The following is an 18,448-nucleotide window of genomic DNA, read 5'->3' on the forward strand; positions in this document are numbered from 1 at the left end:
AAGAAAGCTACATTCTCGTTCCAATATTTTTGGACTCATTTTTCAAATATTTGAAAAATATTTAGTTATATTTGGAAATAAACTATTTTTCTGTAGTTAACCGTTTAATTCTAACTACATACTAGTAAGGTCTAAATTTTTATATATCTAGTCTTTTTTAAGACATTTGGTAAAGGTACATTTTACAGTCTAAGAAAATTAAATTATATTGTCCCTCATTTTAAAGAGGCATCATTATGCCAAAGAGTAACTTCGAAAGGGAAGTTCTATTGGGAATGACTGGAATTTGAGAAGCACTATGATGTAATCTAGGGGCTCAGTGCTCACATAGAACGCCAAGGCAAGAATGGATTTTAGAAGTACTGAGGCATGAATGGATTGCATTTATTCATGTATCCAGCAAATAATTTTTCAGTTTCTGCTTGTCACTACGTTGACCTCTCTGCATCATACATGAATTCAAAATTTTTTATTTAATTTCTTCCATATTCAAATCATGACAATAGAATTTTTGAGGTACCTTTTTCAATTTTTGCAATAATATGTCTTAGAAACAGAGTGAACTGTATTGTTGTTATTAGAAATAAGCTGTTAAAGTGTTTGGGCTATGTATACAAAAAATAATGACTTTGACTCATAGCCCTTGTTTTTTGGCACTAAATAGACATCAAACCCAATTATCTATCAAGGTCACTCCTAAATGTGTAACAGTAAAGCTAAGTCATGTGTTATAGGAGAACGATTATATGTCTAAACACTTTACAGGGAGAAGAATCTAATTAATATAAATGATATAATATCATAAAGGTACAAATTAATGACAAGGGGAACCCGAAGACATTCTTATTTTATACCATTGGGTTTCGGTATCCAATCTATCGATCCATTCTTATTTACAGTGGAATGTTCAAGAAAGGCCTGTCAAATCAGAAAATTCTGAGGTTCCATGTCACATATTTCATCAGAGAATGCTCTGTAGAGCATACCAGTGGTTGTAACAAATCCTTTCGGTACCGTCTCCATATTTTGCCCTTATCACTTCAGTGTCCACATGCCCGATTTCTAACGGCCAGCTCCTGTGTTTCTTCCTTTCGTTGGCGCCATAGCCACTTTACCCACCTGTGCAGCAAGCACGGGGAATTCTATGCCCAGGGACGGTCCTTAATTACCAACTGATGGTAGCCGTTGTCTGAATACAGAATCACCTTCATTTCTGGGACGATTTAGCTCTATGGTGCAAGTACCTTACCAGCTCCTAGGAAGGGTTTTCCCTTCCCAGGAGGGCTGAGCTTCAGTTGTCCATGGTGGTCACCGGCTTTTAATGGCTGCTTCCCCTTCCCTCTTTCATCTCCCCATTTACTACCAGTGGTTTCTTCACCTCCATCCTTTCCCGCCAGATTGCGCTCACATCCTGTCTCAGAGTCTATTTCTGCGTGAATCCAACTGAACATGTGATCAAAACCACCTGAGAAGCCTGGGTGAGTAATTTATCAAGCAGAAACTGGCATACATTTTGAAAGAGATATCTATTAATTGGAATGCAGCAAAGTATTTTCCTTTGAAAAATGTGACCAGTTACATTCTGGGTCCAACCAGATATGAACTTTGATAAGAATTGGAGCCTGATATTTTGAGCAATTGCGGAAAAGTTCTTGAGGCAGGGGCTTTCCTCCCTAGGTTTTATATAATGAGGATGGCTGGGACCACACAGGCACAGAGCAGACCGGGATATCCCAAGTTTGGCATAATTAAGCTTTGTTTGTAAAATTTGGAAAAGTAAGTCTCCCAGAGTCAGCTGGAGTTTGTCTTATTTGAACACAAGTACATGCCCAGAAACTGGCATCTGTTTCAAACTTTTTAGTCAATTTAATATTCTCCATTTGTATTTATTATGCTTGAGTTCTTTCAAGTGAGATTTTTATATATTATAAAAAGAATGAGATCTTTTATGTTTTATTTTTTGGCCACAGCGTGTGGCATGTGGGATCTTAGTTCCCCCGATCAGGGATTGAACTCACGCCCCCTGCATCGGAAGGCGAAGTCTTAACCACTGGACCGCCAAGGAAGTCCCTATAGTAAGATTTTAGTTTAATCTATTGTTCAGTGCCCTTTTTCCAATTTCTTTTTGCATGTTGCTATTAAACTATCTAGGGCTTTTGGTTTATTTTTGTCACTTGTTTTGCTACCAAACTGTATGGTCAAACCAGGTAATAGGACTCTCTCATAAGAGAGCTAGCAACCAGTAATCTTTTAAAAATACAATTCTGAGCAGAGCACTCCTCTGCCCAAGCTTTCCAGTGGCTCTCCATTTCACTGAGAATGTCAGAATTCTTACAATGACTTGCAAGGTTGAACTCCATCTCATCCCTTGTTACTTCTCGGACTTCATTTCTTATTGCTTTCCTTCTTTCACTGCTACATGCAGGTCTCCTTCTTCTCCCTTGAATACCCCAAGCAAATGCGTACCTCAGAATTTTTGCAGTTTTGTAGTCCCCTCTCCTGAAGTGCCCTGTACCCAGATAGCCACATGGCTTGTTCCTGAATGTTCTTCAGGCGTCTGCTCAAATATTGCCTTATAACTAACTCTGCCTCAATTACCTTATATAAAAGAGTATCCCTCCCACCCTGCACTCCCTAGCCTAAGTTGCCCTGCTTTTTCTCTTGACCATTTATTGCCATCTAACATATTATACACTTACTTGTTCATTGTCAGAACCCCCGCCCCATCTTGAACGTAAACTCCATGAGGAGCTTTGTTCACTACCATATCATCACTGCTTGGCAAAACTATTAGGCATTTAATAACCATCTGTGGAATGAATCAATGAATGAATCAATGAATTAACAATTTGGACAAGGAAAGAATTTATGAGGAAATAATACTTAATGATACCTAAATGATGAAAGGATGCAACCATATGAAAATGAGGAGGGAAATGTTCCATGCAGAGTGAATACCAGTTGCAAAGGCCAAAGTATTTCCTCAATCCATTTCCCCTCACGTTCTCTATTATAACTATTATAGTCCAAGCCACCATTGTCTTCCCACCACCATCCTTTATGCCAGATCAGGCAGGTCCCTGTAGGCTGTTCTAAGACATGCAATGAAAATCCATTGAAATTCTTAAAATCGGGGATTGACTTAATCTAACTTATATTTTAGAAGGCCACATAGGCTCATCTGTAGAAAATTGTTTAAATGAGTCCAGTATGGAAGTAGAGAGGCTACTTAAGAGGCAGTTCTGGTAGGGTGGCAAATGGGGATGGAAACTATTTAATGGGTTGAGATATATTCTGGTTATAAAATCAACAGGGCTTACTAATGGATTAAATGTGAGGGGTGAGGGAAAGGATAAAAGTCAAAGGACTACTTAGATTCTGGGTTGAGCACTGGGTCAATGTAGTCATATTTACTGGGATGAGGGATATTAGAGGATAAATTATAAGCTTTAATCCCAAACAGTTAAAAAGGGGCTTGGATGAGTTATCATAGAGATAATGTAGAGTGTTAACAGGAGAGGTCTTGGGACAAACTTTAGGGGAACACTACCATTTAAAGATTGGGTAGTTGGGGAATAAACAAAAAATAATAAGAGAGAGAGTGGCCAATGAAATATAATCAATATCCCTAGAGGATGGTGTTATAAAAGCCACGAAAGAAGAATGTTTCAAGGAAGAGAGAACAGTCACTGTTTTCAGATTCTTTACAACAAATAAGAAAGGACAGAACAGAAAAGTAGGCCTTGTATTTGGTGTTGTATAGGTCTTAGACAAATTTGACAAGGACCATTCTAATGGGCTGATGGGTGAATGTTGTAGTCTCATGGGACATGGTAAAGATAGGAAAGCACGTGTGCATGAGTCTTAGGAAATTTGGTGAAATAAACAAAGAAAAAATGAGACAGTAGCCACAGGGAAGGGTGCTGATGGAAATGTTCTGGGGTGGGGAGAGAGCGAGAGAGGGAGATACAGAGAGATAGGCAGAGGCAGAGGGAGAGGGAGAGAGAGAGAGAGAGAGAGAGAGAGAGCGAGAATAGGAAAGAGAGTGTTAAGGAAGGAGCAAAGTCCTTGAGCTTAAATGGGGAATTGTCTTTTTATATGAGTAGGACACTAACTCCATTGCAATACGGTGGGGGAATAATATGGGTGTAACGGGTGTCTGTGCAGGTTTGGCAGAAGAAGATGACTTTTATTTTCTCAGTGAACAATAGGATTAGGTCATCAACTGAGAATAAGGAGGGAAGAGGAGGTGTGGGAAGGTTGAGGACAGAGACAGTATGGAATAGTAATCTGGTGTAATGAGATGAGAAGTCTCTCACAGAATCATCTAGGATTAGGGAAGCATGTGATGTTAACCTGAGATCCGAAATCGAGTATTTAAAATGAAAAAAGTCAACTCACTTGAATAATTTGTTTAGCTGTTTGTGTGCAGACCGAAATGCGGGGGTAAAGGATTTGGGATATGAAAGGGGGAGCAGGGCAAGGAGGTAGAAGGTATGCTTCAAGAGGTGACAGTTGGACTCATGAAGTTTGATTAGACAAGGAGGGAGGTGAAGCTGACAGATACTGAAAAAGCGGTGGGAGTCCAAAGAATGGAAGCTTTGCTGAAGTGGAGGAATTGCAACAATCGGAATTCATAAGCAAGTGAGATGGAAGGATAGGAGGAAGTGAAACTGAGGCATCCAAGGTCCTGCCATGCTGAGTTATGACAAAGAAGCAAGTGACTGAGGTGGCTGGGGGAATGGAGGCATAAGAGCTGAGAATATGGGATGCTGAGTGCCTCGTCCATGGAGGTGGAGAGGCCACAGAAGACTGTGAGCCAGAATACAAGAGTCTTTAGTAAAAGTGGGGACATTATTAAGAGGTCAGGAAATGGCACAAGGAGAAGAGTGGGGGGGGATATAAGCAGATCGCATGTGTCTGAAAAGGGGAAGGTTTTGTGCACGACGAAGATGATAATGTTCTGAAGGTGGCATTGGAGAGCACAAAGGAGATGCACCCCAATAAAGAGGAAAGTGTTTGATTTTAAAAGCAAATAAGAAGAAAAGCCATTTAAAAGAAATAAAGTGCTGGTGTAAACAAAAATTAGAATATGAAAGAGAAAAATATGAAAGCATAAAGATGCTAAAAGTATCAAATAAAAGCTTAAAATGCACGTTATTGGTCATCTACTTATTGCATGAGGCTGCTTAACGCTGTGTTCTGACATTTACTAAGCAGTACTCTGGAGAGCAGGCTCCCCAGTAAACATGAGAAAAAACGATTTAGGAAACAGAAAATGAAAAACCTTAACAGTGTGAAAATAAAATAATGATCTCTATGGACTGAAAATAATAACTAGATTTGATAATCTCTAATTATTCCTTATATTCTAAGACCCATCCCCACCTTGCAATTCAGAAAAGGTAATGAAGGCATATTAAGCATTTTATTGCTGTAAACATAACTCTTTAGAAATTACAGACCAACTTAATGTAGCCAACAGATGACCAAGCAAGGAACTAACACCCAAATAATCCAAGAGTTTTTATACTGAAACTTGAAGGAAAGCACCTTGTTGTAAACATCACCCAAGATGAATATTAAAGTCTAAAAATACTCGTAAAATAGCGAAAGAAAAATAGGTTAGACTAAGTACAGCTTGATGACAGTGTTTAGTAATTCAAATATAACTAGATGGAGGAATATAGACACCTAAACAATAGATTATTCATTGTTTTAAAATTATTTGATGGAGAACAGGTTGATCCATTTATGCTTTTGTCCTAACATGAATTGAATAATCTGGAACTGGAAGACAGATTCTGTTTCATGGATACTAATAATCTATATGGACTGGTGTATTCTAGTGCAATGTGAAATAGGTCTTACAAACACCAGAAGTCCCCTCAAAGGTTGGAATTGATTAAATAGGCATGGGGAAATGTGGCAATACTTTCAAAAGTTTGTTTTGGGCTTCAAATGTCTTTCTGAAAAAGCCGGGGCCATTTTAGCCGAGATTATAACACCTTTAAACTCTTGCTAAAGTCGAAGACTGTCATATGTGTTATACACTGGCTGACATTCAAATGTTGGTATAAATTCAGAAATGAATTCTGTCTATAACTAGAAACATCCAGTCAGAGTGAATATGTAATTTTTGAAGCGATATAATTAAAATTCTGTCAGAACATTATACATTGAATGAACATTATGAGGCTAAAAACTTTATATACAAATGTAGAACAGATGTCCAAATGAAGCCCTAGAAATAACCTGAAATAGATACTTTTTCCGTAAATTTTTCAGAGCAAATACATTTACATCAGTCAACATACAGAGAGGCTAATAATATGTAGTAGATGTATTTGGAATTCAATGTCAAAATTAGCTCAAGATGGTATTTTGGTTGATATTAAATAATAAAGTATTTATAATACACTAATTTTTGCCTCTAAGGACTACCTCTTTGGAAAGGGAGATGTTTTATAAATATTAAATGCTTTGTTTTCAAACTATATACACATAACAATTAAATCACTCTTTTTTCCTTCTCTTTTGTTAGGAGCAAGTTGATCTGAGACTCAGCTTTCATTATGGGTTTGAATTATAACTATTCACTTATAAAATAATTTTCATATCTTTACGTCTATGGAATGACGTAAAGTATGTGAGTTAGAGTAAAGCATCTAAAGAGAAGGATTAAATTCTTCCTAAAGGCTGTTCATTAAAAACAATTACATGCCTTTAAATGACTGTTAGAATGGTTGCTGTCTTAAAAAGGTAATTTTAAAATTTAGGGATAAAGAGTTAGAACATCAATGTGTAAACATGAAAAAAAGAGTCTGATTTGAAAGTATCTTCCTAGAAAGACTGATGACTAATACTGCCATTTTTTTCTCCTTGTATCTCCCATGGTTTTATGTAACTAATGGATCTTAATAACAATAGTTATTAAGGATGGTTGCTCTGGCATTTGTCAGACAATCTAAAAAACATTTCTGGAAGATATCAGGAGTCTTAAGAAAACACTTCTGATGATATGTCATATCAAAGTGACAAATACTAACAATTAATTAATAATTATTTCTGGGCTTCCCTGGTGGCGCAGTGGTTGAGAGTCCGCCTTCCGATGCAGGGGACACGGGTACACGCCCCGATCTGGGAGGCTCCCACATGCCGCGGAGCGGCTGGGACCGTTAGCCCTGGCCGCTGAGCCTGCGCGTCCGGAGCCTGTGCTCCGCAATGGGAGAGGCCACAACAGTGAGAGGGCCGCGTACCGCAAAAATAATAATAATAATAATTATTATTATTTTTATTTCTTCAAACTCCTGGACCCAGGCATACTGAAGTATATTTCAATAAGTAGCTTTTGACTTTATTTCTGTAAAGATTACCCATTATTAATGGAACCTCCAAATGGGAGAAAGAAATTAGAAAAAGACTCCCTGTGAATGATTCTATTTACACCTCTGCATTTTGGCATGCTACAGACTATCAAAATTTTACATAGTGTACAGAGTTAAAATAAGATGTGTATTGTGGCTTTGAAAATACTGACATCATCTGCTATAACATAGAGGGAAATAGCTCTGGGTAAAATAATTCACTCGCCATCCCCCTTTGACAAGTGTTGGAAGTCCAATAACTATTCTTTGATCTTGTAACACTCTGGGAAATTTGAGTAACTGGGGGGACTAATCCTTAAAATATTTTTGCCATATCCAGTTTCACATTAGTGAGCAAATATTAGCATTGAATTTAGAAAAGAGAAAAAAATTCCTCTACCATACAATAGTAAATTTACCTCTAAGAATGCTTTGATTCTATTTAGAGATTTTAATCAGGTAACACTATGTAGCAAATTCATAGAAATGACTCATCATAAATAGGACATTATTAAATTCTGAAGTTAGAAAAGTATACTATATAATTTAGAAACTATCTATAAATTGGAGCATATATAATCCAAGAGCTTATTGACAAATCAAATCAGGAAAGTAAAATTTAGGTTAGTGAGAAAATTCGGTTAGGAGGTGGGATAGAGTAAGGAAATTGGATTGTCTAGTACAATTTCATTCCCATTAACACAATGTCATAAACTCTGTTAAAAGTTCCTAGCTGATCTCTTCAAAATAGCAGCAGAGGGTTATTTTAAAAAGTACTAAACTCAATTAAAACTAATAGCACGGTATTATTTAGTGAACAATTCTAACTTCCCCCATTAAATATTTTACATGTGCTAAAAACTCTTTTTTAGATCCCCTTAAAAAATTTCCCCAAAGCATAACTATACTGCAGGCTTTTTTTCACAGCTCAGTGTAAGTCAATTATTTTATCTTAGGAGAGGTGTAATAAAGAGCTGTATATAAATGAATAACACTTACTAAAAACACAATCTGAAAATACAATGCGATTCCCGTCTACTTCTTTGGAAGGTAATTTACCATGTCAGGTGTGACTTGCTTCAGCCTGAGAAGTATACTTGGCAGGTTTTCCTTTATTAAGTCAGAGTCACAGTGGTAAAGGGAAAAATGCGTGTGATATCCTGCAACTTCACCAGTATGCAATATGCGTCAATATTGCATCTACCACTAGACACAAACTAGAATCAGAGAAGTCCTTGACTCCATAGGAATTATAGCTGAAGCCCCATCTCAAGATCTAGACTCAGACGATGCCAGTTCACTCCCAATCAATCTCACTATGTTGCCACCCTCTTATGGAATTTCCCTCCCAGGAAACATTTCCTAATTTGAAGTTTGTTTCATCTGGTGCAGTTATTAAGGTGGGAGTGCTTGGTGGCTTGTGGACTTGGCAGAGTAGCCATTTTTTTTCTTTAATGGTTAACCCTGGTCTAAATATGTGATTGGATTTTTATTTATATTATCTGCAAAATTGACAAGGCATTTGGGGCATATTTCAAATTCTTCCCACATACTTGAGCGCATATTGCATGTTTAGTTTTATTTAAATATCGCCTGAGCTACATGGCAATTCAAACCAAAGCAAGGAGAACGATGCCAATTGCCATCTTAAGGCCAGTGCTTTTACATGACCAAGTTTTATTTATTCCATGTGCTGGAGATACACTACAGGCCACACAAAAGCCAAGAAGACCCTACAGGCCATCCAGGCACAAAGAAGACCCTGTCTCAAGTTTTAGTTCACGGTCATGATTCTGTTAGTATGACTATAAGAAAAAAGTCTACAAATGCTCAGGAGAGCTCTTGCCCAACAGCACTATTTCCATCTATTTTTCTCACTGAGGTGTCTCACCTTGTTCCACAATTTTCTTAGCACCTGGTTGTGCGTCATAAATCACACTGTTAGTTTTTGGGTGGTGGGAATTAAACCTAAATCACAATCACTGAGCAAAAGCGTGCTGGGGTCCTGGCTACTTGGTATATTGTCCTGTACTGTACGTTGTGATTCGACTTCGGGCTGTGATAGGGGGGGCAGATCCTAGGGTATTGCTAAAGTGATGCTCAGAGGAGCCCCTCAAGTGGCCAATGGTGGATGTGCCCCCGATGCTGCTACTCAGGCCCCCGCCCCCTCCCAGGCTGCTCAGCCCAATGCCAGCACCACTGCCCACCAGGCCACTGCTGCCTATGCCACTGCCTCCACCTAGCCCAGCTGGGCCACTAATGCCAGTCATGCCGGAGCCTGAAACTACCTTCTCTGTCACAACCACATTGTGGGTGTTTGATAAATTGGGGTGCACACTCAGATTGCCCACTAGGCCGGAAGTTGGCTGGATTACTCTTTCTGTCACTACTACATTTGAAGACTCTCTAGGATCAGGGATGGTCAAAGTGGAGGGCAGGCTTGAACCAGGTGTTATTACCCTTTCTGTCACTATAACATTTGACCCATCTCTGAAGTCAGGCATCTCTAACATCCCATGCAGATTGGCACCAGAGATTGGGCCGACCACCTTCTCTGTCACCACCACGTTTGATGCATGTCGGTTATCGTGAACGTGGACAGAGGGCCTCAGAGTCCCCAAGGTGGTGTAAGACTCAGTTAAAGTGACATTACCATAGCCCAGAGGATCAGGAATAGGATGCTGTACCCCAGGTCCCGAGGGGTAGTTACTGTCAGAAATGGTGGTGGTGGTGCCGAAATGTGGGGAGGTGTGTGGGTGTCCACTACCAATGGGCTCTGTTCCCTGCAGAGGGCAGATCGGTTCAGTGCTGTCAGGTGGCCAAGAGGGATCAGGGTCTAGATATGGTTCCACTCCTTTTCCCAGGCTGATATCTGCCAGCTTCTTAAATTTAGGCCCCAGTGTATCCAAAAAGCTGTCATCCAAGTCTTCTCCAATGAAGCTACAACAACCCACAGAGCCCGCAGGGGAACCTACACCTTCAATATCATATATGAGCAAACAGTCATTGGATGGGCGTGCTTCGTCTTCATCTGCATAAGCATACGCTTTCTGAATTTGTAGAAGAAAGAGAAAATGAAATGATGAATACATTTTTAACAGTAATAGAGGTCTTTATCATTATTTTTTTCCAGAGCTTTACCAAAAAAAATATATAAAACAAAATTCTAACATCTTCTAGAGACTCTTTAGAAGTTATTATGTAATTACTTGAAAGAATTTGGTTAGGAATTATTTTAACTGTAATTTGGATAATACATTTTGATATTTATTTAGATGGACTTCTTCATCTTAGTGCACTTGGGACACAAAAGCACAAAAGGAATCACGTGAATGATTCTGCAACCAAGTTAGAAGGAGGTATACTTAAAAACATTGAACTTAAAGTATACCAAAATTGTGTATTTTTTTGGATTTGTTTAAATTAGGTAGTTCATAGTTGATTTGGGTTCATTCAGAATTGTGCTTTTCTTCCTTCAGATGAAGTGAATATGGTGGTTCCATGAAGATTTATTTCAGTGTGGCTTTTTAAGCAAAATAACAGGAAAATTTGACTCTGGGTCTATGCCACTTTTGGATTCAGAATTGAAGGTGACCAAAGACAGTTCTTAAAAATAGAATCTCCTCCAATTCAAAGTGAAAGCTCACAGACGTGTGTACTTTTATTGCAACTCTTTTGTTTGTAATGTTGGATTGCAAACTTCCAGGTTAAGCAGAAATACCTTTATTAGCAAACCAACTCATTGTGCCATTTCAATTCAAAAATAGTTTTTGAGTCCTTACTGTTCGGCAGACACTCTCTTAGGAAGTTGGCAATAAAGTAATGAACAAAACCAGATAAAGTCCCTCTCTCACAGGGCTTACAGTTCAGTAGGAACAGAACTGTAGGAATTTGTTAGGAGGTGCAGAGTAAAGGAGTAGAGAGGGATAGGGTTGCTCTTTCAGACAGAGAGTTCAGGGACAGCATCTCATAAAGTGATGGTTGTTCAGAGACTAAAGTCACGGGGACAGTAAAGCAGAGAGAGTGTTCTGGGCAGAAGGAGATACAAGTGCAAAAGTTGTGAGGCAGAAATGGAACGTTTCATGAAAATGATATTCATTTGTAGGGACATGGATAGGAAGTATACCTATGGATTTCAGCAACTGTCCCCTTATTATTTGCTGCTATTTGGAAGGCTTTTACTACTAGTTCAGTTCAAAATATCAGCCACCCTCTCATTAGGAGAGTTAATGACTGTATTTTAGGCCCGTGTGTAGAAGGACATAAATGTATCAGAGACAGTATCAGAGGTAGGAAATATCTGAAGGTTTAAGTATCACATGGGGTAGAACCACGGGAAATTCTGTCTCTACCTGAAGATGGCAAAATTAATTCTCTCTGGTTCTTAGAATGTCCTGGAAATGTACTACGGCTCTTGGACCCACCCTTATTGCATGTTTACTCTGTGCTTGGAACTGAGCCAGGTACTGGCAACATAATGTAGAGCCCATGCAGACGAGGCACTAAAAACGGTGGTGGACATGTAACCAACAGATTTTAGCAATGGTATGTTCTATAAAATGTACAAACAAAGTACTACAGAGATACACATAAAGAAACATCAACGCTATTTTGGATGAGAGGATTCACAGTAAAAACTTCAGAAAGGCAGGGGTGTTTGAACCGGATAGAAAGATGAGTATGGGTTTGTGAGAGAGAAGATCAGGTAAAAGCATTCCAAGATGAGCACAGCATAAGCAAAGACATGGAGGGCAGTAGACCAGTCTGAACAAGGCAAAGGGGCTTGGCAAGCAGGGTGGCTGGTAAGGAATAATTGGAGATGTCAGGGTGTGAGGGAAGAGGTCAATTGGTTAATTGCTGTGTGAAGGAGATGGACTTCACGCCACAGACAAAACAGAGCTGGGAGCCACTGGTTGTTTTAAAGTGGGGGAGTAAAGTGCTCAAGTCAGAGTTTGAGAAATACTATTCAGCAGGAATATAGATTGTCAGGTGTAAAGACCAGAGGCTGGGAACCTAGTTAGGAAACACGCACCAAAGCCCTGTTGGGAAATAGTGGGGGCCTGGGGTAGAGATCTGGGTGCAGGATGGAAAGGAAGGCATGGGGATAGAGAGCTTACCTGGCAGAAGTAACTTTCCATGAAGTTCATATTCAGCCCTCCTTCTCTACAGTCCCTCACAGAACTTCTTAATGTTCCAGAATATTCTTGACATATCTTAGGTTGTCCTGATGTTTTAACTCCATCCACCAGTTCCAATGCTGTCGTTCTTTCTCCTCCTCCAAGATCTTGCATTTTTCTGCCATGATACTCATTTGTGTAAACCCCTAAAAGTGTTGATCAAATTAAATTTTACTTTCTCCTGTAAACTGTTTTTTCTCTAGCGTATTGTAAACTAAAAATTAGTAACTTACTGTAATGTATAGTTTCTCCATTTAAGTACACAGTTGTGAGTGAGCAAAGAAATAAAATGAAGGTAATACAGGACTTCCCTGGTGGCACAGTGGTTAGGAATCTGCCTGCCAATGCAGGGGACACAGATTCGATCCCTGGTCCAGGAAGGAGCAACTAAGCCAGTGCGCCACAACTACTGAGCCCGCATTCCACAACTACTGAAGCCCACATGCCTAGAGCCTGTGCTCTGCAACAAGAGAAGCCACCAAAATGAGAAGCCCGGGCACCGCAACAAAGAGTAGCCCCTGCTCGCCACAACTAAAGCCCACGCACAGCAACGAAGACCCAATGCAGCCAAAAATAAATAAATAAATAAATAAAAATGAAGGTAATACATAAAGAAAGGAGATGCAAATATGATATTGAGTTCAAAATAATATTATTAATCAATTTGTTAATTCAGTAATTATTTGAGATACTACTATATGTTGTGCTGGGATCGGGGGCTCCACAGAGGTTATAAAACGCTATCTATGCCTTAGAGAGTTTGATTTCAAATTGGGGGAAAATACCCAAATTCTAAAACTTAAGAAAAAAAACAGTATAAGAATACTCAATGTATTATTAGAAGCACAGGGCCTCCAGGGCATTCAGAGAAGAGGCCATGGCTATGGTGAGGGGATGGGTTTGCATGAAGACTCTGGGATTTGCACTTGATTGTGAGGGGTGAGTAGAAGCCTGTTACAAAATTCCAGGCAGGTGAGATAAAAGGATGGCCCAGACTATGGAAGTGCCATGGACAGAGAAAGTGTTGACAATGGGGTAGGTGTCCTATGGCTTTCATATTTTGAAGATCTTGAGTTTAGGTATAGTGTTTCATACTTCTTGCTCTGGTGCCTCTCACTGTGCTTTGTTCAAGGTTTGTAGACTTAATGAGAGAATAAATGCATAAATAAATCCTGGTGGATTTGAGGATTTGACAAGTCTTGAGAACTGACTGAGTGTCAATGAATAGGGAGATAAGGGAGTCAAAAATGAGTTTCTGCTTTTTAGGTGGAGGGTGTTGGGGTCATTAACAATAATGGACACCTCAGGGGGAGAAATAAGTTTACAGACTAGCATCTCCAGTCTTCTGAATGTGGTCCAGTTCTATAAGTCATAAACATTCCTATGTCTTTTACATTTTGAAGAGTTCAAAGTGGAAAAGTCATGATCACAAGTTTGAAAAAGACTGAATGAAAAATAAGAGAATCAATAATATTTATTTACCTTGAAATAAGGCAAGACAGTACAATTATTTTCAAAGATATGAGTTTTTAAAATTTATTCCTCTTTTTCTTAGACTGATTTTGTGAATTGTGGAGGCAGATGCTAGCCTCAATAAATGAGCATACGTCTATTTAATAGGGCTGTACTTTAATTCAAATTGCTCTATTAGACAAAAAAATCTCAGCCAAAATTGACTTCTGGTTACAATTCAGTACTTCTCTCCTATTTATAGAAATCCTAATCAGGTCATCTCTTGTGTACTCTCTGATGATTGAAGAAGATTTAAAAAAATGCAACCTAAAAGAATAATAAGTATTGTAGGTTTTTCTTTATCATTTAATTTGCAAATTAGTCATTTAAAAAAGAATGATGGGAACAATTGTAAAGATAAGACAATTGAGAAATGGTAAGGTATGCAAAGACAGAGAATAGAGTTCCTCGCTAGTCATTTGAACTATGAAAACTTAAAAAAAATTTTTCTTACCTGAGTTGTCAATGCACTCAATAGTATCTGCATTATTGGGTGGTATTTGTGGTGCACCGATATTGGTCAAATCCTAAAGGACAGGAAACATTTTCCCATTTGTAATGATTCTTTTCTTTCAATAATTATACACTGGGTTTGTTCTCAAATTACCTCAGATTTTCTAAAAGGATACTGAAAGTAATCTGAACCTCATTTAGAAAGGCTTCCCCGGTTACTGTCATCTAATTTTGATGTACCTTTCTCTTCGTTTTCCCCATCGGCTATCCCAGAACAAATAACAACCTAGACTGTTAGTGAGCACTTACCACAAGTTTGGGCTGCGGTCCTTCCACCGCCCATGAATGCATTGCTCCATCCGTACATTCGGTAACAGGCTTAAAGCTGGCCCTATAACCAGGGACACCTCCACAGTCACAAAACATCAACAAAAGTGGGACCACTGATGGTGAAAAGATAGGAATATTGCAATTAGCAGTGGGACCATATTAAAACAAAACAACCTGCTTTTATGATTAAATTTGAACCCCTAATATAACTCCATTTGATTCTAACATTATTATGAAAGTTTCAGAAAACAAGCTGAATAATGGTGAGATACCAAAATCAATGTGAGCCTCAGACAGCAATCAATTTTTACTTGTTATATAGTATTCAGATTACAGATCATATTATACTATTAAAGCAGATGAGTCTTTTCCCTGTCATTACTTAGGAAAATATTAAAGGAAAAATATTCCTCAGAGACTGTAGCATCTGGCTCATCGCCACTCTAATTTCTATCATCATCCAAGGCAATGTTAAAGACCACCTGAAGAATCCATTGGATGTTATACCCTCATGTCTAGATCCTTGACTAGGTCCACTCTAGTGACCATACAATGTGGTCTATCTCTAAATGCTTCCATGCATGGTACTTCCTTTTCATTATCTAAGTATTGTTGTGAAGTAAGTTTTATTATTTCACAGTTGGCCAAAGCAAGGCTCAGAAAACTTGGGTAAACTTTGAGGGACTCAGACAATTGAATTTAGAAGCTGGAGTTTAATTTTTCATCTATTTTGCTCTCCTTTCCTTAGGCTGTGCAGCTTTGGCACAGCATGAAATCCCTTCAAGGTCTAGCCCCTGCCTATCTTTCTAGACTCGACTCTCACCATGCTCTCAAGTACATCCTTTATTTCTTCTATGCTGGAGTCCTTTATTTCAGTTACTTGCACTCTCATTCTTTTGGGATTTTGCACATGGATTTTTTTTCTTCTTATATTCTGTTCCCCTTTTCTTGTCCACTAGGCTACCTCCTATTCATCTGTTAAAACCCAACTCAGAGTTTACTTTCTCTATGTAGCCTTTTCTGATTGTTTCAGTCAGTTATTTCTGACTGTCTTCTTCACTCAAATAGCAATTTGAACCTGTCTGTTATGGTACTTTCCTATTACATTGAGATTCAAAGCAAAAAAGTTTTTATCCTCCACTGCACTCTAAGGGGTCAAGTTGTTTGATGTTTTTTTTCATGTCATAAACCCAACACCAAACATAGAAATTTCTTGATAATTGCACAAAATAAGGATTTGTAAAATATATGTCATCAAAGGATCAGAAAACTTGTTTCCTCTCCACAATTTTTTAGGGGCCACATAAAAACAGGACTGTTAAAGTACTTACATCCTAGGATCAAGAATCCCATGATGAGTAGTCCAATGCCAGCAGGACCAAAATATACATTATCCTCTTTTATTGTACGAAAAGCAGTGGTGCCACCTACACCAAAAGTATTTGCGCTAACAGTGCCAGCGTTTTTGTTGGTATCAATGGTAACATCTGAGGAAGTAAGGCCATTTCTGCTAGTACTGGTATTATTATCATTAGACGGTGCACCATCTTCCCCGGAATCACTTTCAAGTTTAATAATAATTGTACCAGTAGAAGTTTTTTGAAGAGCATCTGTAACAAGGTTTAAAATGAAAGAAATATTTTATACATTTAGCGTAATAATTGTTGGACAATACAAAACTATTTTCTCTTTGCATCAGTACTTATTTCAATGTGTTTATTCCCACCAATCCAGTAACTCCGCATATTGTCTCTTGTCTGTGACTCAGTTTTTAAATCAAACCATTACGAATAAATATTAGTGCTTGAGAAAAACTGTCCTATGTGTTGAGAAACATACACAGTAAGCACCACATTATGTATTGGTCAGCAGTGTGTCATAAGCCACTGTGGAGACATTTCTAGACCATGTGTTGCACACCTCTCCATGTATTAGACTAGATTTTGCTTGCTGTTTTACTGTCTTTCATCTTCAGTTCTTGTCTTTTTTCCTTTGATGGGCTGACAAAACCAACAGACTTAGGGCAGATTGGTCAGTCATTTGTATAAAAATCTCCTACTGATAAAGTAGCATATCCTCAAACTCACAACCAACAGTTCAAACAACTCATAGGAGAGGGAATTTGGCACTGTTGGGGGAGGGGAATCTTCATATCAATAAAATGAAGCACTTTTGTTTCACAAGCAGATACTCCAAATTTGCTTTTTTCTTATCCTTCAAAGTTTCAGTAAATTATTGTGTTTGTTGACGAAACACAGGAGGAGAGACATCTGTGATTTGTTTCAACTTAATGGTTCCACAATTGCTGTTGGCTTCAGCAAGTTACTATTATTGTTGTTATTATTTCTACTATATAGATGTAAGCGCTGTTGTTAGACTTTGTCCATTGATGTCACTCTAGAATCCGGCACAATGGCTGACGTTTGGTTAGAATTCGATACTTAGTTTCTGGATAAATGAATAAAGATATCCCTGGAAGTACATAACAGAGATAGCTTTACATACAGTCTATCTGATATCAAAGCCCAAGCCCTTTCAGCCCAGCTATGCTGATTCTATTGTTACTGTTTTGTTGGAATACAACAATTCTATTGTACTGTTACTGTTTTTGTTATTTTTATTATTATCATCAGATCTAATGTTTATCCCCAGAAGGTGGTATTTTTTAATGACAAAGGGAATGCTCCCTATTTGCCATCAGCCTACAGTTTAGTAAATTAAAGTTCCAATTTCTCTTTCATGTGTCCAATTAAGCTTGATGTTGGATGTAAGAAAAGGAGGAAACTAGCAATTGCTTAAGACAATTTCAGCACTGAAATAAACTTTATATGTAGATGGAATAAACATTTCGATTTGTAATAAACATTTTAAAAACTACATTTATTTTGACTGATTGTGGAGAAGACCAGCATAATTTGGTAAAAATTCTGAATTGTTGAATGACTTTAAAGAAATGCTGTTTTATTTCTTTTAAACTTGTGAAGCAAGTGGAAATTGTCAATCCCTTCTTAGGACAATTGAAAGAAAAAGAGGAAGAAAGGGAGAGAAGGAGGAAGAAGGGAGGAAGAGAAACTGAAGTAGCAAATATTGCTTAGAATTAGCCTCGAGGAACTTCCCTCCTAGTGATTAGCCTAATTTAATTTTGTTGGTTTTGAAAAGTAATATAAGCATGCTAATTCCAAATTGTTTACACAAAATTGTACATCAACTTTCCAAGGATCATGTAAAGTTAAGTTAACTTGGCTTTGGGTCTGTTTGAAAATAATTTTACAGTAAAATTAAAAATTTTCTATTACTGACATTAATACGAACTAACATTTATTATATATATATATATATATTTTTTTTTTTTTTTTTTTTTTTTTTTTTTTTGCGGTACGTGGGCCTCTCACTGTTGTGGCCTCTCCCGTTGCGGAGCACAGGCTCCGGATGCGCAGGCTCAGCGGCCATGGCTCATGGGTCTAGCCGCTCCGCGGCATGTGGGATCTTCCCGGACCGGGGCACGAACTCGTGTCCCCTACATCGGCAGGAGGACTCTCAACCACTGCGCCACCAGGGAAGCCCAACTAACGTTTATTGAATGTCAGCACTCGTCTAGTGCTTTATATG

At 38.4% G+C, this 18,448-nt stretch overlaps 1 protein-coding gene and 1 long non-coding RNA gene across 2 annotated transcripts in view; one reads left to right on the forward strand and one right to left on the reverse strand.

Moving 5' to 3' along the window:
* The window catches only part of LOC307197460, a 94,730-nt gene extending 93,252 nt beyond the window's left edge, over positions 1-1,478 (forward strand). Inside the window, exon 3 of the long non-coding RNA XR_013831414.1 lies at positions 1,398-1,478. This is a non-coding gene — a long non-coding RNA (uncharacterized lncRNA). The remainder of the gene's footprint in view (positions 1-1,397) is intronic.
* A 7,898-nt stretch (positions 1,479-9,376) lies between these two features.
* DSG1 (desmoglein 1) overlaps positions 9,377-18,448 on the reverse strand; it is a gene marked incomplete at both ends in the record, with an annotated part of 37,522 nt that continues 28,450 nt past the window's right edge. The window contains 5 exons of the mRNA XM_079943356.1: positions 9,377-10,417; positions 12,485-12,690; positions 14,511-14,583; positions 14,819-14,952; positions 16,171-16,449. Coding sequence (XP_079799482.1) covers positions 9,377-10,417; positions 12,485-12,690; positions 14,511-14,583; positions 14,819-14,952; positions 16,171-16,449 — 1,733 coding nt within the window. The remainder of the gene's footprint in view (positions 10,418-12,484; positions 12,691-14,510; positions 14,584-14,818; positions 14,953-16,170; positions 16,450-18,448) is intronic.

This window comes from Stenella coeruleoalba (assembly GCF_951394435.1).
Source record: "Stenella coeruleoalba genome assembly, chromosome: 14".
NCBI classification, from domain to species: domain Eukaryota; kingdom Metazoa; phylum Chordata; class Mammalia; order Artiodactyla; family Delphinidae; genus Stenella; species Stenella coeruleoalba.